Here is a 26246-nt window from a genome sequence, read left to right as displayed (position 1 = left end):
TAGCTTTATTAATAATAATTAATATTTAATCTTTATTGAAAAATCTAATAAATTATATTTAATGGGATCATCTTTATTCTTAATCACATTTTTTTAGTGATAAAATTTAAATTTCAAATTTTATGTAAAGAATTCAAATTTAATTTAACTCGTATCAACTTAATGTTAGTGTGCATAACTGAAGTATATTAATTAAAAAAATTTACAGACATATCCTTCTTTTTTTACAACAGATAGCATATCCTCTTATATATTATTAAGTTACTTTGTCATTGTCATTTATTTTTTTTAAAAAAAACCAAGTCCTTGTTTTACTGGCTCAAAAAAAAATCCTTGTTTTACTAATCATTTCCGTTTCGGTTTACTAGATCCAGTCCGAAATGAAGCTCGTAGTCGTAGGCATGCCATGCTCTTTTTTCCTTAACCTCGTCTTTTAAGTTAATAAGCACACCCCCTACCCTACCCAAAGAATTTGTCCAATTTACTTTTCAAGACGAAATTCAAAAATGAATTGGCAGCACTCGATAATTAATATTTTCTTTTTTCTTTGGGGAGGGAGGTCAACCATGTATTCTTTATTCTTTATTCAAACTAGACAATTTACAAGTTATTTAATAGACCAGGTAAAAAGCCTTGGCGTTAAGGAAGGACCACTTGTTAAAATTCTTTGGATGACATATTATATTACATTCTTGCATGTATAGTAAGATAAAAGAATAAGACATACTGGTTAATAGTTATATTCAAAATATGAAGAAAGCATATTTTCAGTTAGTAAGTATAATTAAATTTAATTTTATATATATATATATATATATATATATATATATATATATATATGGTCATTTAATTTTTTTAAATTTGAAACTTTGTAGTATTCTTTAAAAACAGCTTCTATAATCACTTACTAATGATGTTACATGTGTATTTAGACGTTTTAGGTCACATATATTATAATATACACATCAAAATTAACTTTTGGATACCTAAAGTGCTATTTAGCACCTAGCTAGTAGAGTGAGATAAAAAAGAAAAAAAAATATAAGTATAACAGTTGATGATCATATGATATAATGATAAGAAGAAAGATAAAAAAAAAAAATTGATCAGATGTTTGGAAAATTTGAATGTTAAAAAATCATTGCTCTATAGACATATTCATTTAATTTTGTTCCTGTATTTTATAACATAATAGTATATTTATACAGAGAGCTGACACCCACGACGTATATGCATATACTTTGTACAGTTGTACCGCAGTGATTTGTGTTCGATTTCTATGTAATTGAAAGGAAAGTACTGAAAGCCTTCATTTAAGAATGTTTTGCTTCGCATCACAACGTTAGCATGATGTTGCGATCTTGCCATTGGCTACAATATTTTGAACAGGAAATGGTCAATCTGACATAAGCAACTATGTCAATCAGCTCCTTAATTTTTATTTTTCTCAATATCTAGCACCTTCTCTCATGTTATTATAAATACGCATACCAAGTACCTAACCTTCTCAATTTCTTCATTCAACACCTTAATTTCCGTAACCAAAGTTACCAAACTCAAAATCTTGCAATCAAAATCTAACCTATACAAATATGTCTTCCTTACGAGCTTCGCCGCTACTTATTGATAACCCTTTACATTCTTATTCATGTTCTTCTTCTTTGAAGAGAATCAATTGTTCTATCAATGCCCCAAAACTACCTAGAGTTTCTTTTTCTCTTCCAAAAGCATCATCTAGGAGAAGTCTGGTTGAAGACTTAGATAAATTCACCTCAGAGAAAAACCCATTAAGTGAAAAGAATGACTCCATCAAAACACTACATGATGGTGTTCTATATGAGTCCGCAAATTCTAAGGCCATTATTCAGCTCTATGCAATCTCGGAGGCTGTGGCTGACAGAATTGAAATGCATAAAAACGTTGGAGAACAACGTGTGAATTGGAACACGCTCCTATTAAACTCCATCAACATGCTAACCCTCACGGCTTCAACCATGGCTGGTGTTGCAGGTAGTGGTGAAGGTGCACCACTTTTGGCTCTAAAACTATCATCAACACTTTTGTTTTCTGCAGCCACAGGGATGCTACTTGCTACCAACAAAATCCAACCCTCACAACTTGCTGAGGAACAAAGAAACGCTGCAAGACTGTTTAAGCAGCTTCAGACACAGATCCAAACTAAGATCGCCATTGGAAATCCCAGTGAAGGTGATGTGAGGGATGCAATAGAGAAGGTTTTGGCTCTAGACAAGGCTTATCCACTCCCCTTGTTGGGTGGTGCAATGCTTGAAAAGTTTCCAGCAAAGTTTGAAGCAGCTAGATGGTGGCCAGAAAGTTATAGATTGAGCAATGGCAAAGAGAAGATAATGGAGATTAAGAGCAACAAAAATAATAATGGATGGAATGTGGAGTTGGAAGAGGAAATGAGGGAGGTTATTGAAGTGGTGAAGAGAAAAGACATGGAAGACTATGAGAGGTTAGGGAACATTGCACTGAAGATAAACAAGGGTTTTGCTGTTTCAGCACCTTTGCTCACAGGAATAGCAGCACTAGGGTCTGTGTTTTCAGGAGATGGATTAGTTCCTGCCCTTGCGGGGGCCTTGGCCACAGTGGTTAATGCTTTTGAGCATGGAGGCCAAGTTGGCATGGTGTTTGAAATGTACAGAACCTGTGGTGGATTTTTTCAGCTGTTGGAAGAGACTATTGAGGCCACACTTGAAGAGAAAAACTTGGAGAAAAGAGAAAATGGGGAGCTTTTTGAAATGAAGATGGCTTTGCAATTGGGAAGAAGTGTGTCTCAGCTGAGAGAACTTGCCTCAAAATCTGCTTCATGTCGTTTAGAAGGGAGGGAGATTGATGAATTCTCCAGCAAACTCTTCTAGTATTAATATTTGTTTTTGTTTGTTTAATTTCTTACATACCATTCTTTTAATTTTTGTTTTAAATGTATATAATGCATGTATAGTCATCTGATCTGGAAAAAATAGGAGGCCGATTAGATGAAAGTCTAATTTTTTTGGTATATAGATACGAGGTGTGGATATATTTACATGGATGATGTTTAGTTCACATTACTTTTTATATATTTTGCATTCTCCTTTACATTCCCTTGTAAGATGTTAGACCACTTAACGGAAGAGAAGGAATATAAATAAAGGATATTTTCAAAATTAAAATAAGAGTGATAAATAATGTAAAATAAGCAAGACTCGTTTACAAGGGCATGCTAACGACTCTCATATATATATATTGTTGGATCTTGTGGCCTCAATAATCTTAAGAGGGATAGGCTTAGAATGCAGAAGAAGCAACAACAATCAATTTAATAATGTTCTATAAACATGCAAGGCAAAATTGATTGCAATAACATAAACAAGATAAGGGAAGAGAGAATGCAAACACAGTTTTATACTGGTTCGGCCACAACCCGTGCCTACGTCCAGTACTCAAGCAACCCACTTGAGATTTCCACTATCTTTGTAAAATCCATTACAAAGTCTGAACCACACAGGGACAACCCATCCCTTGTGTTCAGGAATCCTTTACAACAAGAGACTCACAGTCTCTTAACCAATCTCATTGAATAAGAAGAATGGAAGAAGAATTCTCTCTTCAAGAGAAGAATATTACAATGAAGATCATGTAAGAATCCTTATAGATTTTGCAAGTGTTTGGTCAAGGATTTCTTTTGAGAGAGCATTTGACAATGAAGTTCTTTTGAAATCTCTCTCATTGTCTTTTGAGAGGATAAGACATTTTTGCCAAGCAAAACTCTCTGTCTAAAATTCGTGCCCAAGTCACCTATTTATAGGCCTTTGATGACCATTCACAAATCTAATGAAAAGATGTGACTGTTGGCAGATTTTCTGAAAACTTTCCACTGGTAATCGATTACAATGTTTGTGTAATCGATTACACAGTTATAATTTGAAGGGTTATAACTTTTGAATTTGAATTTCCAAAGTTTCGTTGCTGGTAATCGATTACAGACATGTGGTAATCGATTACATGTTGAAAATTCAAATTCAAAACCTTTTTCAACAGCTATTTCTCAACCCTGTCTTCGGGTAATCGATTACACTTCCTGGTAATCGATTACCAGAGCCTTGCATGTCTTGAAAGCACTTTGTTTTAAGGCAAGGCTTGGTCTTTAGTGAATCTTGAAACAAGGCTTTGTTTGTTGAAGCAATCTTGAATTATTCTTGAAGCAAATGCTTATCATTTGAAGCAGCCTTGTTAGATTCTTCTTTGACATCATCAAAATCATGTATACATACATTCACATTCTCCCCCTTTTTGATGATGACAAACATGTGATTTCTTCTCGACACCATCAAAGCTTGCATGATTTACATTCTCCCCCTTTCTCAAGAAAATTCTTAATGATACCACTTGTTGGATCTTGTGGCCTCAATAATCTTAAGAGGGATAGGCTTAGAATGCAGAAGAAGCAACAACAATCAATTTAATAATGTTCTATAAACATGCAAGGCAAAATTGATTGCAATAACATAAACAAGATAAGGAAAGAGAGAATGCAAACACAGTTTTATACTGGTTCGGCCACAACCCGTGCCTACGTCCAGTACTCAAGCAACCCACTTGAGATTTCCACTATCTTTGTAAAATCCATTACAAAGTCTGAACCACACAGGGACAACCCATCCCTTGTGTTCAGGAATCCTTTACAACAAGAGACTCACAGTTTCTTAACCAATTTCATTGAATAAGAAGAATGGAAGAAGAATTCTCTCTTCAAGAGAAGAATATTACAATGAAGATCATGTAAGAATCCTTATAGATTTTGCAAGTGTTTGGCCAAGGATTTCTTTTGAGAGAGCATTTGACAATGAAGTTCCTTTAGAATCTCTCTCATTGTCTTTTGAGAGGATAAGACATTTTTGCCAAGCAAAACTCTCTGTCTAAAATTCGTGCCCAAGTCACCTATTTATAGGCCTTTGATGACCATTCACAAATCTAATGAAAAGATGTGACTGTTGGCAGATTTTCTGAAAACTTTCCACTGGTAATCGATTACAATGTTTGTGTAATCGATTACACAGTTATAATTTGAAGGGTTATAACTTTTGAATTTGAATTTCCAAAGTTTCGTTGCTGGTAATCGATTACAGACATGTGGTAATCGATTACATGTTGAAAATTCAAAGACATGTGGTAATCGATTACATGTTGAAAATTCAAATTCAAAACCTTTTTCAACAGCTATTTCTCAACCCTGTCTTCGGGTAATCGATTACACTTCCTGGTAATCGATTACCAGAGCCTTGCATGTCTTGAAAGCACTTTGTTTTAAGGCAAGGCTTGGTCTTTAGTGAATCTTGAAACAAGGCTTTGTTTGTTGAAGCAATCTTGAATTATTCTTGAAGCAAATGCTTATCATTTGAAGCAGCCTTGTTAGATTCTTCTTTGACATCATCAAAATCATGTATACATACATTCACATATATATACATAGATGGTCCAACAATTTTTTTTTCAATAAATAGTAAATCATTGACTATTCAAGTTTTCAAACAAAGACCCTATCTATCGACAGAAACCTAACGTTGCCAACTGAACTTATTGAATTTGGAAAACGTTGATATCTGTTGACAATTTCTTATTTCAATATATAATAAATTTTTTGTCGTCTTATCCTTTGATATTGGAATATATCATATATGTTTGAGATATATATGTATATGAAAAAAAAAAGCAAGTGATTAGATAATATAAAAAAACATTATTGATATTAAAAAAACATTTTGGTGGTATTGGAAGAAGAAAGAAAACATAATTGTTGTAGTTTTTAAGCTGGATAGTTTATGGTTATGGTTTATAGCAATAAAACTGAAGAAATAAGACCCATATGCTAAGTAATTTTGATGGAAGTCCCATATAATACGATACCGGTCATAAACCCATGTAGTCAAATATTATGGTTATGTTTAATAAAATTAACTAAAAAAATAATTAGTTGGAAGTTGAAAAATTAATTAAAAATTTAAAAATTAGTTAATAATTGAAAATTGATGCTAAAGATAAATTTTTTTTTTATTAAATTATAAGTATTTCATAAAATTAAATGTGTGATAGATTTATATATAACACAATTTTTTTAATCACCATATGCTCATTGAATACGTTATCGTCTATTTAAGGTAATATTTAATAAACATGTGTTGGCTGTATATTGATTCTTTGGTCCCCAAGAAAACAAGTAATTAGATACTTGAAAATATAGAAGCTAATGGTTTTTATAATACAAATTAAAAACCTTTGTCGCAAGAAATTTTGAATAAGCGTTGAACATTGTTTTTCTCTCAAAGTTCCACTAATGTTAACTTATGAGTCTCCCGTTTATATTGATTAAAAAATGAAACAAAACCTATGTACATGAAGAATTGGTATATATATATATATATATATATATATATATATATATATATATATATATATATATATATATATATATTAAACCAATTCTTCATAGATTTTGTTTCATTTTTTAATCAATATTTTATTGTTTATGTATTTAATAATGGAGAGAAAGAAATAAGTAAAATATTAAAAACAAAATAAAACTTCATTATATCGTCATTCAAATAAATATGTGGAATTATATGTATATGATGATGTTATATATATTTGCCTAAATACATTAATAAATTTTAAAATAATGTTATTCATGTAATATTTTTTTTACAAAATAAATTTACACACTTTTTTTCTAGTCTTTCTTCAACACATTCATCTTGTCTTACTTTCCCACCCTCTCATGTGTATAAACTTGTCAAAGTTTGCTGTGAAATTTAGAGTGGCTACCAAACAGACTGAAATTTACATGTAGTTGACATTTTCATCGTCAGCTATGACATAAAAATATACCTTGAAGAAAACAAACAAGTGATTTTATAATTTGAACTTCAGCCCTTCGATTTCATATTTCGTTGCAAAACAACTACATCGCAATAGGAGACCGTGGCAATCCGAGTAGGAGACGGTATAGTTTGAACAAAGTTAGAATGAAAATCAAATAAGAAAAAAAAGTCAAAGCTACACATCCAGTCAATAGTTTCCATATCTGACCCTTTCTTTTTTATCCCTGCGTGTTCACACATAACCCCCTATATATTACAACCCCTCGCTGATCCTTTCACCAACAACAACAACATCAAATCCACAACATAGACCTAAAGCAAAAGCACTATGGCATCCTTACAAATTTCATCTTTGCTTTCTAACACCTTTTGTTCAACATCACCATCAAGAATAAAATCCTCTATCCACATCCCAGAAAAACTCCCTATACCTTTTTCCATAGCTCCAAACTCAAAACCAAGTAGAAAGCTGTTTGAGGAATTAAACGGTTTCTCGCACACAATCCAAATACTCCAAGACAACTCATGCAGCAGCAGCAACAACAACAACAACATAACCTCAAAAGCTACCATTCAACTTTATGCAATTCTAGAAGCCGTAGACGATAGAGTGGAGATGCATCACAACATAGGCGAGCAACGTGACAACTGGAACACCCTTCTCTTAAACTCAATCAACATGCTCACTCTCACCGCAACCGCCATGGCAGGTGTCGCCGCCACCATCGCCACCGGTGACGCGCCACTTCTGGCTCTAAAACTATCCTCCATGCTCTTATTCTCCGCCTCCACGGGGATGCTGATGGTGATGAACAAAATCCAGCCCTCACAACTGGCCGAGGAACAAAGAAACGCTAGGAGGTTGTTCAAGCAAATTAAGTCCCACATCGAAACAACACTAGCCATTGGAAACCCTACCGAGGAAGATGTCAAGGACGCAATGGAGAAGGTTTTAGCACTTGACAAAGCCTACCCACTTCCTTTGTTAGGAGCCATGATTGAAAAATTCCCTAAAAAATTTGAGCCAGCAGTTTGGTGGCCTTCAAAGAGAAACAATTCCAAATATCATGAAACAAATCAGCAACAAAAACATGGTAAGAACAATGGGTGGAATGAAGGGTTAGAAATGGAAATTAGAGATGTTTTGAAAGTGGTGAAGGAAAAGGACATGAAGGACTATGAGAGGTTAGGGAACTTAGTTTTGAAGATCAACAAGAGTTTGGCCATTGCAGGGCCTTTACTCACTGGCGTTGCGGCTGTGGGATCTGCATGTTTGAGCCAAGATTCATCATGGGGAGCAATAGTGTCGGTTTTGGGAGGGGCATTAGCGACCGCTGTTAATGCTTTTGAGCATGGTGGACAAGTGGGGATGGTGTCCGAAATGTACAGAAACTGTGGTGGATTCTTCCAAATGTTAGAGAATTCGATCCAAGAGACTATGGAGGAAGATGAAGAACAAAGGGAAAATGGAGAGTTGTTTGAAATGAAGTTGGCGTTGAAATTGGGAAGAAGTTTGTCACAACTCAGAGATCTTGCAAGAAAATCGGCTTATTCTCGGGTAGAGGGAATAACCACCGATGAATTTGCTAGCAAGCTCTTCTAATTAATTTTTTAAATTGTAATCTAATTAGCTAACAATTAATCAATTCTTTTATTCAATTCTAATTTTTCATCTTCATTTACTTCTTGCTGTTTTTGTGGGCGCGCGTCTAAAGAAACTAATCTGCTTTGACTCACCAAATAAAGAAAAAAAAATGCGTGGACAATTTCTCGTCAAATTATTACAACTTCATTGTCATCTTTTACCAAACTGACAACCACCGTGTAGACTTTTCAGTTTACTGATGGGAGATCATCATAAATTCAGAATTAACAAAGAGACAAACATGTTTATACGTCAGGATAATTCAGGTTTGGGAGAAAATGAAATTTTAATCAATTAATTTTAATTGATTTGGATTTTTATTTTTTTTCTAATTCAAATCAAATCTAGATCATTGGATATCCGATAAAAAAATAAAAAAAATTATTTGATTATTTTTATAAAATAACAGTTTGAGAATAGGTGTTGTTGTTAAAGTATCTAGTTCATTTTGCTTTGGAGAGTTCATTTTGTGAAATTGTGGCTAATTGCGACAGTGATGAGAGGAGGCACTCAAGCGATATACATAAAGGGACTTCCTTTCAACAAAAACCTAACCAAGTGAAGCTGAAGAACAACAATTGTGTTTTTGAATAGAGGGTAGAAGAATAGATTGATTTGTTGTTGTTATTGACATGAAGACAGTCTTTGTAATTGCAGAAACTCAACCGAGTCAAGTTGAAGAACAACAATTGTGTTTTGGTGTAATAAAGCATAGAATTGAACACTAAACAATAAATCAGAGTTTTTTGTCGCCAACCATTGTCGTGCTTCAACGCTTATGCCCTCTAAAATCACTAACCCTATGAACATCAAAAGTTTAACAGCCTCATTTAAAAACCTATTATATCTACCGGGATAAAAAAGTAATAACCACATCAAAATAAACTTGTTATATTTGTTAACACAAATTAAAAACACGATTATAATAACTGAAACTCAAAGTCTCACGTGACAAAAAACTTAAATGTGCCCACTTCCGATTGGTTGGTCAACAGACGGCATTCAAACATGGTGAATGAAACTTGTACCAAAGGAATCACCCTATTCTTGATGAATAACTTCATGTGTACGTTGTTTCGTGTACATGATCATCCAATCCAACGTGTGTCTGACAAAAAAAAAAGTTAATCTTGTTAAGTGCCTGTACTTTATATTTCGATCTTTGCCTTACAATTTCAGGACTAATAAGTATGACAAGGATGTTTTCATTGAGAAACATGGTGAGAAATTACGACTTATGTCAGGCTGCAGTTAGTGCACTCCAAGCACTATCAGTTATCAATGGAGATTACATCATCTATAGAGATTATATTAACATTAGTATTGCAGTTGGTACATCAAAGGTGTGTATTTTTTTTTTATTTGGTATTAAAGGTAGTACATCAAAAGTGTTCGGATAATATACTTCTTCTTAGAACTTATTGGTTTATGTATAATTTCTATATTTAGAAATTTTTACATACAACAATTAATATTTTAAAGAAAATTTAAATTTTCTCAAGTAAACTAATTTTTATAGATTAATTAGGTGAAAATTAACAAATAAAAAATAAGTAATGATTCGTCTAAAATAAAATTTTAGGGGATGGGAAAACATGTCCCGATGCAACTCGTGTCTCGTGTCGAATATATTATACCAAGTGAGAACATAACAAATAAAAACATATGCAGAGGAAGGTTTAGAAGAACAAGGTAAAATAAATTGTAGGTTAGTAATGTAAACATAACCACATAATGCTTATTGTGAGGGTTCGGAAAATAAATTTCAATACCTTTCTATTACATATACAAGAAAAAGTCTTACAATTATTCAACCAATTGTCAAACTCTGTAATAACAAACTCTTTAGAGCATTTCCTACGGCAGTTTCTTGATAGAATTTTTTAATTGAAAAAATTATATCTTATAATTGATAGAGCAAATCTATGTGACAATCAAAGTTTCTTTAGATTAAGATTCGATCCTTAATAATAAAAAACAATATTTTACACAATAAGGGAACAACACAAAGCACACCTTGACAAGTGATTTCATGTATGATGTACCCATCAGACATAAATGTTCGTTGATAGGCAAGTTGGCCCATTTCCTTATGAATTTTCAATTCCTAGTCTCTTTCAATAACTGTTGAATGAAAAGTAAAACCTCCATAAAAGTAGCACCTAATGCTCTTATATAAGTGATCCTGCTCCGTTCTGTATGAAACTTCCAATTTTAAATTCAAAAATGCATAAAAAATACTAAATGAACACATAAAGATGCAGATAATTAGAGAGAATTAGGAAAAGAAAAGCATCAAATAAAAAAAACATAAGAAAAATGGAAAAATAACATGGAACGAACATAATGAAAGAATAGAACAGAGCATAGCTACAAGTTTTATTTCCTTGGAGCAGGGGTAAATCATGCATTATATGAATGATGTTTCAGCCCTATGTTCCTATTTGATCATCAAACAAGCAATTTCCCACTCTAGAAGCTGTTTCACCTCCTTGAAGTGAAAACCATGGAATCCAAAATTCTATAATGTAGTAATATATAGCACAATCATTGATAGCCTAGGTAAAGGCAAACTTGTAAGTTAGACCCATGATTTATATTCTGAAATATTGGTCAACGGAATTTCTCCAATTGTTGTCACTTACAATATTCTAAGCCATATCACTTCTTCTTAATTGTGGGTCAACAAAAAAATAATTGGTTTGTTAGATGAGATGGAATTGAATATATATATATATAAAAGAAAATTAGGTTATATGAAAATATAGTATTAAATCTAGACAATATAATCAAAAGTTGAAGGTCAAAATTTAATGTTATGTAATCACTAAAAAAATTATATAATTTTTTAAAAAATTATGTGATTTTTTTACATTAAATCTCAATTCTCTATATGTGATTATACGATCCAAATCACTCTATCATAAGGTATATGTATGTGTGTGATTGCATAATATAAATCACACGTCTTAGCTCTTGTTCCTTGAACTCTACACACCATATTTTGATGAATTGAGAGAAAGATAGGCCTTTCGAAGGAATGGGAGAAGAGGTTTTAGGTTTGGCAACGTGTTGTGGAAAGAGAGAAGAGAGGGTGGCAATTTATTCACTGTCCCCAATATTCGCATATATGGTTACTTGCTGTCACTATTTGATTATACGTGTGATGGATAACCTCGTCTCAGTTGATTTTGTTTGTTACCTATTGATTCACGGGATAGATAACTTTTTGTTACTTTTTACTGTAAAATCAATAAATTATGTTAGAAAAAGAAAATATATGTGATTTGATTTTCTAATTCATATGAGATATATTATTAAATGCGTGGATATTATTATAAGATGATTCATTTTTTGTCTAATTTTTTTGTGTTGAATGCTAATGCACACTAATTAGGTAATTAGGATGGATATTAGCATTCTTCATATAGTTTAGATTAAAGGTAACAAAAGTTTAGTTATTACACAATAGCATATCAGGTAACAAAAGTTTAGTATTGAACATTTAATTATAATTATTAGATTAAAGGTAATAGTTTAGATTATGTATTTAATTGCAAATCTCACTTAATCTTTTAAAAATATCAAATGACCTTTAATTAAAAAATGAACAACACATTAGATTTATAATTAAATATACAACTTGAACCGTTAATTTGAATCTAATAATTAAACGTCATTGAAAAGAATGCAACCGATGATACTACTGTGTACACAGGGAGGGTGACACTTGTATCTCTTGCAAGAGTGAACCTAAAGGAAATGTGGCTAATATATCACTAACAAAAATGTGAAACAAATGACGGTTGCATTAATTTACTGAAATTAGTGGATTCTAAAGGCCAAAAACTCTATTAATTAGTGGTTCAACCTTTGCATCTTGCGAGCAAGTGAGAATCATGAAGGTTTTGGCAGCTTGGTGATGCATACCAACAACTAAGACAGGTATAACTAGCCACCCACTTTTAAATAGTAAGGTTCGTGCTTTAGAACCGGAGCATTATGTTTTATGTTGAAAGCTGCATGTATTTTAATCTCATTCAATTTGTTGAAAGCTTGAACTATTTTTTGTGTAATTAGTAGTGATCAATCCAAATTCATGTTGTTGATATTGTGAATGCTGACATTAGAACCTGATTCACTAGTACTTACTATAGGAAGCATTATTATGGTTTTGTGGATGATATGCAGTTGATATCACCCCAAAGGAATAAAATGACACAATAAAATGAAATGAATATCGCAGGTCATGCAGTGAATACATGTCCACTTTTAATTCCATAGATTTCATCTTGACTTCAATATAGAAGTTGGTGGGAACAATGTGAGAAAATTTCAAGATTTATCTCAACTATCATACGTGTTTGGATGAAAATTGAGTTATTAATGCAAGGCGTTCTCCTTGTACTTGATGTGGGTAGGACAATGGCATAGAAATCCATTACAACTTCCAGATTATAAGAAAACTGGTTAAGGGGGAGTATTGGGAAAGGTCAAAGGTGAAACCTCAAAGTAAATTAGGACGGCTTATAGTATTTTGTTGGTACAAATGGCATCTTTGTAACAACTCCTTCATTAGACTTTCCTCGAATAATAATCTTTACTTTGGTGCCTGCTTTGTGCAATCCTGATTTCACATATCCAATGGCTATGTTCTTCTTGAGGCAAGGACTGAATCCGCCACTTGTGACTTCCCCAATGTTGTTCCCTCCTTCATCTTGAATCTCACTGTGGCTTCTGGGAGGAGGGCCAGAAGAAAAGAAACCAACACGCCTGATCTTAGGGCCTTCTTCAAGCTGTTTTAGTATAACATCAGCACCTAGAAAACCCCCTTCTGCTCTCCTTCTCTTCCCTATGGCCCATGTCAGTCCTGCCTCAATAGGTGTAATGTGCTGTTCCAAGTCATTGCCATATAAACACAATCCAGCTTCAAGGCGTAGACTATCTCGAGCACCTAATCCTGTCAATCTTATCTTCCCTTCAGATTTTTCAAGAATTGCCTTGGCAAGATCCACTGCACTCTCTGAGGGAATTGATATCTCAAATCCATCTTCCCCAGTATACCTGAAAGTCTCAGTGAAGAGTGTCTTATCATGCACAGTACTCCCTAAGCTAATTACACAAAAAGGCTAACTGAATTTATGAAATTGCACTCATTATATCAGCCAAGAAATCACTGTATAAGGTAACATTTTTAACATTGATGTAGCAAAAGTGATATCATATAAGATGGAAATTCAGGTAACATTACTACATCTCAAACAAACTTTACAAGTTGAATTGCTAATGTTACAGAAAGCAAACAACATGAAAACATACCCTGTCCGTGTGAGAAAGCACTGCACACCATTGATGTCCAACACTTGGAAACCCCCAAAGTACATCTTGCTTAAATCTGCTTTTGTCAGGTGTTGAAGAACCGGAGCAGCAAGAGGACCCTGCTACAAAGGAAACAAGGATCCTTTATTAATGTTAATTGAAGAATAGTTCAGTAATTTAAAAGTCCCTCTCAATTTAGTAGTCAGTTTAAAAGAGAGCACAAATCAACTTAGGGAATGTATCTTTTCATGTTGAGTTTTAACATGACCTTGTGATGGGAAAACAGTGTGACTCTCTCTCTTCATAGGCTTTAAATAGGTACGGTTTATACTTTATAAATATTTTGTAACCTACTGGTGGGGCTAGGTATTTATGGTTCTTACTATCCATTTGTAAAGCTTGGGTATAGCTTATACCTCTTACATATATATGAATATACATATTTTTTGCTGATCCAAAAAAAAAAAAAAAATAGGTAGGGTTTATACTTTATATATATTTGTGAATATTTATGAAATGAGAGATTGACAGTTGGACACAATTTTTACATGACAAGGTCATGGGAAAATAGATAACAAGAAGTAGGTGCAAAGGAATGTGCAATTACACAACATCCAAATATCTACAGGGCAGGTAATAGTAGACTGAATTATTTCATAAGCATTCTTAATTTTAAAAAGCAGATTACAGCTATCTCAATAATATGGAAATGAAGGGGTAAACCCAATAGCAGCATGTTTTTTAAAAATGTGTCATGATGCAAATGCACAACATTTTGATAAATGACCTGCAGAGCAAGAAGAGATCTCTCATCATGGATGTGCCATGACACATCACCACCTTTGGCCTTGAATGCCTTCATATGCTCCTCAATATGAGCCAGATCTTTATCCCTACATCCAGCATTCACAACCAAGTATATGTGATCATCCTTCACCTTGGTAATAACTGAATCATCAATTGCCCCTCCTTTTTCATTTGTGAAGACAGTCAATGAACCAGTTCCAGGGGCAAGCCCAGCAACATCAGCAATGACAAGCTTTTCAAGGAACGGAACAGAGTCCTTTCCCTTGAGGCTTAGCCCGCACATATGGGAAACATCAAAAAGGCTACCATTCTCCCTACAGTTAAGGGTTGAGTCCATAATTGAGTCCTTATATTGAATTGGCATGCTCCATCCAGCAAATGGCACCATCTTCCCTCCATTAGCAACATGGAAGTCATAAACGACTGTCTTTTTCAGCTCAGCATCTGAGGCAAAATACCTACGAGCAACAGCCTTCTTATCACCCTGGGCAAGACGGCGAGTGATTGATTGCCCGAGTTGCCATAAGCCCCCCCTCATTTTCTGTTATCTGATGAATGAAAGGAGTTCAATGTCAAAAAGTTTAATCTACACACAGCATAACTTTAAGTTAATAACACTTGATTAATTGGGGGATCAAAGTAATCCATGTCATCTATAGTATAACATCAACACTCATCATGTTACTCTCTCTAGTCCCTACCCGCAAAATTTCCCGGTCATAATTGAAACAAAACAAGCTGCTTTATGCCATTTCATCGAGATGTTGCTATAGATATGATCAAAACTTAGCAGATACAAACAAACAAACAAACAAAAGAGGCTAATTGCACTGGCCAGATTCAGAGGTGACACTTGTGAGAACAATAATTTCATTTCTTCTCTTAGACCAGAAGTGAGCACAGTTCATGTTCTATTACAATGAAATAATTACCATGAGATGATCGTACGTCAAATTAAAAAGTATCCTAGAAAACCTCTATCCAATGCATTGTAGAATTCAGAACCTGAATCATGATATCAATTTAACGCGGCAGAGACATATGATACGGAAAATCATACAACCAAAACAAATGAAATAAAAGAGATTTTGTATCATCAACAACTACACAACATAACAGCCCACATAGCCAGAAACGCTTAAAACTCAAATCTTTATCAATTGTCTAGATCCAAGTTTCAATTCCCAGATTCACCAGAATCATAAAAAACTCAAGCAATCCGACAAAAATAACACAGATCATGGTATTTACGTGAGAGCAAAGACGAGTCCACATGGGAAAATGCAACGAAGGAGGAGATAAAAGAAGGGTAAAGGCGCTTACATAGTGTGTGAAGTTACAGAGAATGGTGGAAATCTGGGTGCCCAAAAAGGCATCAGTAGTGCAAAAACAGAAGGATCTGACAGATAACCTTTCTATATATATATATATATATATATATGAAATAAAAGGTTCGCTTATCTGTTCTAATGAGACATATTTGAATAAAAAATAAGTTAAATTATTCATTTAATTTTTATAATTTTAAAGATTAAAAAATAATTAAAATATAAATAATAGAGACTAAAAATATTAAATTTAAATTATAGTAACAAAAAAAATTAAAATACAAACTATAAAAGAATTAAAAAATACTTTTAAATTAAAGAAATATAAGAGAATTAATTAAAATATGAATTAATAGAATGGGAAATTCCACGCGAATTTAATACTCATTTAATTCTTATAATTTCAAGACATTAGTGGTGAAAAACAGAAGGATCTGTCAGATAACCTTTCTATATATATATATATATAATAAAAGGTTCGCTTATCTGTTCTAATGAGTACATCATGGATGTGCCATACTACCTTGTCTTGTTCATTTTTTTTATATTTTATTATTGCAGTTCATATTCAAGTGTTGCTGGATCATGTATGCTTTCCATGCACCCGGAGCATCCTATGGTTAATAGAATGGGAAACTCCACACGATGTACTGTCTTGCCAGTGATCTTGTCCGAGGTTACTGTACAATGGGACCCACTTGCCATGAGAAGATGAGAGCAATATTTGCTTCGAATCTAAATTCATCATAGATGGAAACTTAAAAATAGGGTCTGACAACAAGTGTTCATACTTCATACCTATTAATGGGTAAATCATTTTATTATAAACTATGATGACAATACCTTCAAAATTATGATGAAAATATATTGATAGCATTTTGTCATGATTTTTTTTTAACTACTATTCTTCTAAGAATCACAATAGACCTTGTTTTTATTTATAATTATCTATTTTACGTTTTTTATGAAAATAATATTTTATTTTATATGTATGATTATTTTTAACATTATTTATACTGTATGTGACTCTTGTAATATTATAAAACTGACATAAAATTTGTGTAGAATATAATATGTGATAGTTATTGGAGTAGTTTGTTTAAATTTATTTTTTTTTTAAATGTTTTTTAAAGAAGTAGTTTTGAAAAAAAAAATTACTCTTTAAAAAAAGAAATCTAGAGAAACACATCATAAAATTACTTATTTTATTAAAAATACACTTAAAAAAACAATAAAGTTAATCAAACAAGCTCATTATTAATTTGATCCTTACTTATATTTCATATATATATATATATATATATATATATATATATATATATATATATATATATATATATATATATATAGGTAAAATTATATTTTTGGTTTTGTATTTTGTCTTCAATTTCATATTTTGTCTCTCGGTAAAATTATTCACAAATTTTATCTTCGTACTTAATCAAATCACACAATGTTGGTCCTCCGGTCCATAATTGAATTTACAAAGGAATGTTGACTGTCACGTGTCACGTTCTTATTGGATGATGACTATCACGTGTTATGTTATGATTGGATGTCAACTCCATAAAAGATGAGATGCATTGTTGTTTTCATTGACCAATCAAAACTGACCAATTGTGAACTTACATGATTTGCTTAAATACTAGGACAAAATTCGTAAATAATTTTATGGGAGGACAAAATCCGAAATTAGAGATAAGATAGAAATCAAATTTACAATTTTGTCACATATATATATATATATACACTAACTTTCATATCTAAATATATTTTTTAATCTGTTGTAATTTCTTTTATTTTTTTATAGTTTAAACTTTTAAAAAAATAATCTCTACATATGCTTTTAAAGGTATAACAGTCATGTATTGTTAAAAAAAAAATACATCATTAGTAAATTGGAAATCATCTTTGATATTATCTTTGGGGTGTTTTGACACGAGATCAACTTTTAGTTTTCTAAGAATCTTAAGTTGAAATTTGGGAATCCTAAATTTTCGTGTTGGGTATCTACTTTAAAAAAATAACGTTTATGGAAAAGGATGATTTTTGAGAATATTATTTAATTAGTTTTCCATAAAAAATTTCTCATGCCACAGGTAAAAAGCTTATTTTGCCAAGTTAAGTTTTGTTTGAGTGAATTAAGAAATATGATGTTACTTTTATTAAATTAAGATAGCTATTAAATAACCTTTTGGTTCTCATAAAACTCATCTAAATATTCATAATAATGAACTAAACATATTATATTCATTCATAAGAAACATCATTTTTTATTTTTCATTTTTAAGATTCAAGATTCTCAAGAATCATAATTTCTGCATATGAAAAAAATTTAGCCAGTTAAACATTCACTTAAAGTAACACATTTTTTAACATAATAGTAAACACACTCTTTATCATTAACTAAAATTTATTAAAAAATATAATTTTTGTGGCCTTTACTTTTTCATGAAATGCATCTCTTATAATTTTATAATTTTTAATAAATTTTAATTAATAGTAATAGAAATTGATGTTATATATTATAATTTGTAATTAAAATGAGAATGTAAAATATCTTTATACCGTAAGTATATATGTATTATATTCATACCAACTTATATATCATATTTACCATGCTTAAAAACATTTAAATTAATGCAGTAAAAAAACGCATCTAAATTTCATATTCTTACCAATATTAATGATGATGTAGGCAATATAAATCTCGAGAAGAGATCTCTAACATGACAAAGATCTGTCATATTACTAATTTATTATAGGAAATTATATGACATATTTACTTTCTTTGCTATTGGTGATTTGGAATTAATACTAGTTTTTGGATTGTTTTGTTTAATGGAAAACTATTTATTTTAATTAATTATAATATTGTATTTTTAATTTCAATTAAAATATTTGGTCATAGAACAAAATTTGATAAAATTTTAAAATTATAAAGCAAAATAGTTAATCTTTTTTATTCAAAATAATCTTATTAAAAATATTTTAAATAATATAAGTTTATTTAATCAAATTTTAATTTTTATGTGAAAAAGAAGGAAACATCACAAAAAACAAAAGAACGATTGTCCATTTTTCAAAACTAACAAATCATTATACTCGAGAAAAATTAATAAAAATCATCAAATAATCTTAGAAATTTCCTAGGCAAATTTGAGAAAATCCTTCCATTACAAGTTTTATAAACAAACTTTATAAACTCGCTTCATTACATGACCCCTCTCTCACTCGGGTGGTACCTTACATTAATGGTCCATTTTATAGAGGGGTGAATGATTCTATGAATGTAATTTAGTGGACTTTAATTTTATATTTATAAATGACTCTATCATGGTGTTGACAAATGATCTAATAAAAAAAATTGAAAGAGTAATAAAGTATAGAAAGAAAAGCAAACGAAGTATAATAGTGTATTGGAGTTGAAAGAACAAACCTAAGAAAAGTATGAATTGAAAAGTGACTACCTATCATATATATTCGAATATGACATACCTAATAATTTAAGTAAAGAAAAACATTGAAAAAATTTAAAAAATAAAAAGTATTTTTATTTGTATTTCTGAATGTAATTCATGCATTTTATAAGAGAATAATAATTAACTATATAGACATAAGTCATCAAGAGTCTTGCCACTTTCACTGATAAAGTACAAATAATAAATAATTTTCAATATGTTTCATTTCAACTGTCAAACATCCAGGTATGGCTCTCCAGGCTATAGATAAATTTTGACCCTAAGGATCATTCACATCACCTTGATTGGTGACCTTTGCACCATTACTTCCTATGCCAAAACCAAACCCAAGACCCATGCCAAATCCTATTCCAAAGCCATTGTTAACACCATGATCATTGCTTCCACCTTTGCTATTATTACTACCCTTATAATCTCCTTCTTTGCCTCCATCTCCACCCACGCCCATGCCAATGCCAGCCCCAAAGCCATTACCATGACCATACCCTTCATTACCAATTCCACCACCACTTCCTCCACCTCCTCCTCCTCCCATGCCTCCATTACTTGTACCTCCACCGAAACCACTACCATAACCATGGCCTTGCCATCCATTACCACCTCCGCCTCCACCACCACCACCACCACCACCTCCTCCCATGCCACTCATACCACCGCTTCCTCCTCCAATGCCTCCTACTCCTCCACCTGCACCAAAACCACTGCCATGACCTTGCCCTTCATTGCCAACTCCTCCACCTTCACCTCCACCACCACCACCACCTCCTCCAATGCCTCCTACTCCTCCACCTGCACCAAAACCACTGCCATGACCTTGGCCTCCATTGCCAACTCCTCCACCTCCACCACCTCCTCCTCCTATTCCTCCTACTCCTCCACCTGCACCAAAACCACTGCCATGACCTTGCCCTCCATTGACAACTCCTCCACCTTCACCTCCACCACCACCACCACCTCCTCCAATGCCTCCTACTCCTCCACCTGCACCAAAACCACTGCCATGACCTTGGCCTCCATTGCCAACTCCTCCACCTTCACCTCCACCACCACCGCCACCTCCTCCAATGCCTCCTACTCCTCCACCTACACCAAAACCACTGCCATGACCTTGCCCTCCATTGCCAACTCCTCCACCTTCACCTCCACCACCACCACCACCACCTCCTCCTATTCCTCCTACTCCTCCACCTACACCAAAACCACTGCCATGACCTTGGTCTCCATTGCCAACTCCTCCACCTTCACCTCCACCACCACCTCCTCCAATGCCTCCTACTCCTCCACCTGCACCAAAACCACTGCCATGACCTTGGCCTCCATTGCCAACTCCTCCACCTTCACCTCCACCACCACCGCCACCTCCTCCTATTCCTCCTACTCCTCCACCTTCACCAAAACCACTGCCATGGCCTTGGCCTCCATTGCCAACTCCTCCACCTTCACCTCCACCACCACCACCACCTCCTCCTATTCCTCCTACTCCTCCACCTGCACCAAAACCACTGCCATGACCTTGGCCTTCATTGCCAACTCCTCCACCTTCACCTCCACCACCACCACCACCTCCTCCTATGCCTCCTACTCCTCCACCTACACCAAAACCACTACCACGACCTTGGCCTCCATTGCCAACTCCTCCACCTTCACCTCCACCACCACCTCCACCTCCTCCTCCTCCATCATGTCCAATCCCTATTCCTACCCCAACCCCAACCCCAAAGCCACTGCCATGACCATATCCCACGCCACTTTCACCATGTACATTGTTTCCTTCACTTGCACCATATCCCTCACCTTGTCCAGAACCCCTACCAACTCCACCATTAGGAGTAGCAACTGCTACATTGCCAACGTTCTTAGAATCGCTACCACCTTTACCAAAGAAACTCCCACATCCCCTCCAACTTCTATACGAACAATAATCATCATTATAATCACTAGAACTCCACCGACTAGGATCATCAGCAGTCATCCCATGACAAATACCACTCATAAAAGTGCTCCAGAGAAGTAGAGCTAAGTACAAAAACATAGCAGTAGTAACACTCATTGCTTTTACGTGAGTATACGCAAGCAAAGTTGACTAAATAACTTATTTGCTTGACGTTCTTGGTCATGATGGTCCCTTTATATAGGGACTCGCATATACTAAAATAACCATGCTCATTACTAAATTCAAAATGGAAGTGTGATGTGCAAGAAAAGTGAACATCGATATGTCCAGAAAGGTCCAATCAATTCCTTGCTTGGTCAACCATGGCCGCCTGAAAACATGACACTAGCTAGTTTAGGCCAATCATAAATTAATTAATGTCTAACTAATAATAATCCAAGGCCTTAGGTTCACATGATTGTTTGTGATGTGGCGTTTTATTATATAGTATACGAATCTCCAGTTAGACAGCATTATACTATAATTAAAAAATCATATGTGGTGGAGTTGGTGACAGTATCATCTCCTAATATACAGTAAGAAAGGAACAAAGATATTCAAGTTTGATTATATGTCATTCAAGACTTATCTATCATTTCGATTTAAGAACGAGATATTCTTGAATGGGAATGAACTTAACATCTTATCCTTACGACTAATAAAAAATTAACTTATAATAAAATATAAAAAATTATTTATTATTTATTAAAATTAATCTAATTCCTTTTAATAAAGAAATTAATGATATAATTTGTTTCTTCAAATAACAATTTGATCATACGAAGATATATTGAATATTTATATAATAATAAAAAAATTCAATTTCTTGTTTATGTAAAATAAAATACGTGACTAACTAAATGACAAATCATATAAATATAGTTTATATCTATTTTATTATTATTATTATTACTATTATTATTATTATTATTATAAACTTGTTAAACTTTAAAAAAAATATGATGATTTTAAACTTGATTTTTTAATTAAATAAATATTAAAAAATTTCAGAGTCTAACTTGTTAAAAATAAGCCTAGAACACAGTTAAAAAAAACCTAGAATAATCATTTTATATGTTTTTCTAAAATATTTATATGTATTTTAAAATTTATATATAAATAGATTTTATAATATATACATAATAATCTATTTGATATATTATATATAATATAGTTTACTTAATATATTTAAGAAATAAAAAACTAAAAAAAGTTGCATAAGAGAAATGGGTGGGTCACGTTGCCACCTAAAAAATCAAGAGATTTAGTTTAAAAAAAAGTTCAGAAGAAAAATGGATATAAATATTTAAAATTAAATATATTTAAAAATACATATAAATATTTAATAATAATAATAATATTAAAAAATTACATATAAAGTATATCTATAAAAAAATCATTTAGTTTTTTTTTGTGAAAAAATTCATTTAGTTACTTATAAACAAAAGATAACAAAAAATTGATTTTGTTATTATGTAAATATTTAATATATCTTCATAGGATCAAATTGTTATATAAGAAAATAAATTATATCATTTTTCTTATTAAAAGAAATCATATTAATTCTAATAAATGATAAATATTTTTTCTTTATTTTTATTAATTGTTAAATTTTTATTGATTGTGTGTAGGAGTGAGATGTAAGATTTGTGCTCACCCAAGAATATCTCTTCAAGAACTGCTTCTAAATCTAATTGATCAGTGCTCACTTATCTCTAATTCAATTGACCAATTAATGGATGTTCATTAATCACCTGCGATCACATGGGCAAAATGGATGCAAGAGCAACAATGTACGTGGGTGCCATGTGACGAATAAAAAATGTGAAGTTTTGGTTACAGAGTATGTTTGTTTTGGTAGTGGCTTATTAAACACTTATTGAAGTGTACGCCTAGCAAAATACAAGCAAATCCCCCACTTGCAGTACTCCTAAAATTTCATCATGGAACATAAAAAGTTGAAGACAGCTTTGCTTTGATGTCTTAATGGATACGTGGACTAATATCTAACCACAAAAACTAAATATTTTTAGCCTTTAAATCACACCCATCGCACCAAATCACCATGCAATTAATCCCCGTTAAATTAATGCAAGTATATCTAATGAAAAGATAGTCTATCATTGTCGAATTAAAGAATGAAAGAGCCCTTGGTTGCTTCCTTTTGGGTTGAAAATAGAAGGCTTTGTAATATATGGAGTTGAGTTCCTGCGTGTCTCAGGATAATTGCTTGTCTAAGGTCTGCGGGTGCTTCTAATACCTGCCACGTTATGACTAAGAAAACTAAGAAGTACTATATATTATATACAATAAAGGGCACGTTTTCTTCAATGTCCAACATAATTCATCAAATTATGAGCAGACTCTGCTGCTTTTTATCTTGCAGAATTTTTAAAAACTTTGGGAGGCCCAAAATCGTTCTAAGATCTTGCTTATTATGGCAAGAGAACATTATTCTTTGTAACTCTTGTCATTTTCTGACAACAAGTAAATCTTGATTGAATTTATAAGATCTTCAGTATTTGGTAAAGCTCAACTACACCCAATATAATTCCACTTCTGATCAATCCATAATTTTTATACATGAATGAACTTATAATAATCTCAAGGTGTGGAATACAATCTCTGCCAGAGCATAATTGCTTGAAGTTATTCATCCAATCTTAAGATATATTTTCAGATCAAGTTCGGTTATTTACTTATTGCTATTATAGATCTTTGAAAATTTCAGTGCACCTGCCAGCCCCCACCCAAAATTTGTGATTTAACTATTTTTTGAATTATGTATTTACCTTGTTCTGTAAAAAGAATATTTGAAATGTCAAAACAAACACATGTCAACGTGCTTCTAAAATCAACTTCAGTACTGTCATGAAATTATTTTGCAAAATTATGAAATAAGTGGTATATTTAAGTATATTCTCTTAAATGAAAATTAAAATTCATAGCAATGCCAACGGAGTGATTAATATACGAAAAAACTAATAAAATTTAGTTAAAATTCATCCCCAAAAAAAAATCCAACCAAATTTCTGAGGCAACATAATTAACACTATCTGGTCTCGTAAAAAATAGTACGTGTTTCCAATATTCTATAAAAGCTTGTTGGAAAATGTTTCTCTACTAAAAAATAGTTTTTATTGGCAATGTTTCCTTAACTTATACTCAATAATTTGTTAAGTAGATTAGATTCAAATTGAATACAGGCCAACTCACTTTAGTTAAACAAATGTATATATACATATGTACAGCTTGTTTCGCACCGTATATAAATTATTGTTCGATCAAATTCAAATAATTTCATTGAGTTCCAATTCAATCACCTTCATATTCATGATACATCTGCTCTCTCACTTTTACAATATTTACTTGTGTTAAATCATAAATGCACAGGTTATGCACGTAAAATTTACGTGACTAGTGGGATAAAAGGTATATTAAGAGAATTAGTTGGTATACACAGAAAGTCATGAATTTGCTAATTATATGTATACCTACTTATTTTTCTAAAAGAAATAAATTAGCAAGCCATAACTAAAAAGCTAAATTATAATTTTTGTCTCCTTTTAATTTTAATCTATGATTTTTTTATATAGAATTGATCTGTAATTTATTGGTTCAAAAAAATAAAAGAAAATAAAAAAAAATCAAAAATTAAAAGTACCAAAAAATTGTTGGATGAGATCATATTTTATATTTGATTAATCTTGGCTGAACCTTTTTTTTATTTTCTTACTTTACCAAAAAAGAGTATTTTATATTTGATTTTGAAAAATGATCTAATGTTTTTAATGACGACAAGCCTCAAGTCAAAAAAAGATATCCCAACTATGTTGGCATTCCTTTAAAAAAAAATATGTTGACACTCCCTCATCAAACCATCATAAGCAAACTAGCCACAAAATATATAAATTTCTATTTATACATATATAAGTATATATTTTTATTTATAAATTTATGATATCACTCATATTCAATTTTTTATTTCTTATATAATCTAAAATTATCATAACTTATATATTTATGAGAAATACATTTAGTTAAAGATAATATTTTAGTAAGTATTTGATGTAAATGTACATCAATATAATTATAAGAATTAAAAAATAGTTAATTTAGTCAGTAAGATTTAATTTGTACTAATTGTTTTCTAAAATTATCCCAGACATTAATGAGAAATACTTTTTATTCTTTTTTCAAATATTTTTATTACTTTTGAATTTAATATTTTTAAGCTCACTCATCATTAATATATTTATTTCATTAACTTTTACTAGCTATTTAAATCACAGTTAGACTCTCAGAGTTTAAATCATTGAATGTATTTCACTTATCATTTATTTAACTTATAAAAATTAATTCATACAATTAAGGGTATATTTTTGAAAAATAATTAATACAGAAAACATCTTAAATTGATTTTTATAAAAAGGACTAAACCAAACGTCTAATTTTGATTTTATAAAAATGACCAGAAAAAGTTGTATTTATTTGAAGAGTTATATTACTAGTAGTTACTGTATAATAACTTATAAATGAGATATTTGATATAGTTTTAACAAGTCTCAAAAAGATAAATACGGATTCTTGGTGGGAACTGGCTGTGCAGTTGAGACATTTTCATCGGTAGGATCATATAAATGACTCCAATCATGTCACGTGTTGCATCTTAATTTTTTCTGAGTCAAACAAAAAAAGAAGTAATGGCACTATGTTACTAGATAATGTTGAAAATCTCATCCTCCACCGTCACCCTTGCAAGACTGCCACCGTCGTCGGCTACTTCCGCCTCTGGAACTCCCTCTCTACTACTCCTTTAATTTTACACGTACACCAGCTCATTCAAAGTCA

At 32.1% G+C, this 26246-nt stretch overlaps 4 protein-coding genes across 5 annotated transcripts; 2 read left to right on the top strand and 2 right to left on the bottom strand.

The window, feature by feature from the left end:
• Window positions 1-1532: 1532 nt before the first annotated feature.
• Window positions 1533-3081, top strand: LOC114367487 (probable F-box protein At4g22030). The gene has a single exon (XM_028324675.1). It carries the CDS (start codon window positions 1593-1595, stop codon window positions 2880-2882), a length of 1290 nt encoding a protein of 429 aa, XP_028180476.1. The 5' UTR covers window positions 1533-1592; the 3' UTR covers window positions 2883-3081.
• A 4080-nt stretch (window positions 3082-7161) lies between these two features.
• On the top strand, window positions 7162-8546 carry LOC114367100 (probable F-box protein At4g22030). Its single transcript, XM_028324204.1, has one exon. The coding sequence runs from the start codon at window positions 7210-7212 to the stop codon at window positions 8482-8484; it is 1275 nt and encodes a 424-aa protein (XP_028180005.1). The 5' UTR covers window positions 7162-7209; the 3' UTR covers window positions 8485-8546.
• A 4209-nt stretch (window positions 8547-12755) lies between these two features.
• LOC114367918 (aminomethyltransferase, mitochondrial-like) lies at window positions 12756-16073 on the bottom strand. Of its 2 annotated transcripts, none has more exons than XM_028325175.1 (4): window positions 15976-16073; window positions 14633-15200; window positions 13846-13964; window positions 12756-13590 (listed from the first exon to the last, which is right to left on the bottom strand). In XM_028325175.1, exons 2-4 carry the CDS (start codon window positions 15188-15190, stop codon window positions 13044-13046), a joined length of 1224 nt encoding a protein of 407 aa, XP_028180976.1. In that variant the 5' UTR covers window positions 15191-15200; window positions 15976-16073; the 3' UTR covers window positions 12756-13043. The 2 variants fall into 2 exon arrangements, with proteins under 2 accessions (XP_028180976.1, XP_028180977.1); XM_028325176.1 differs by having other exon boundaries at window positions 15904-15985.
• Window positions 16074-19721: 3648 nt separating this feature from the next.
• On the bottom strand, window positions 19722-21512 carry LOC114367694 (glycine-rich cell wall structural protein 1-like). The gene has a single exon (XM_028324893.1). The coding sequence runs from the start codon at window positions 21510-21512 to the stop codon at window positions 19722-19724; it is 1791 nt and encodes a 596-aa protein (XP_028180694.1).
• Between the last annotated feature and the right edge of the window lie 4734 nt (window positions 21513-26246).

This window comes from Glycine soja, chromosome 9 (genome assembly GCF_004193775.1).
Source record: "Glycine soja cultivar W05 chromosome 9, ASM419377v2, whole genome shotgun sequence".
NCBI lineage: Eukaryota > Viridiplantae > Streptophyta > Magnoliopsida > Fabales > Fabaceae > Glycine > Glycine soja.
Note: the sequence above shows the minus strand (reverse complement) of the source record. Positions and strands in the feature narration are given on the sequence as shown.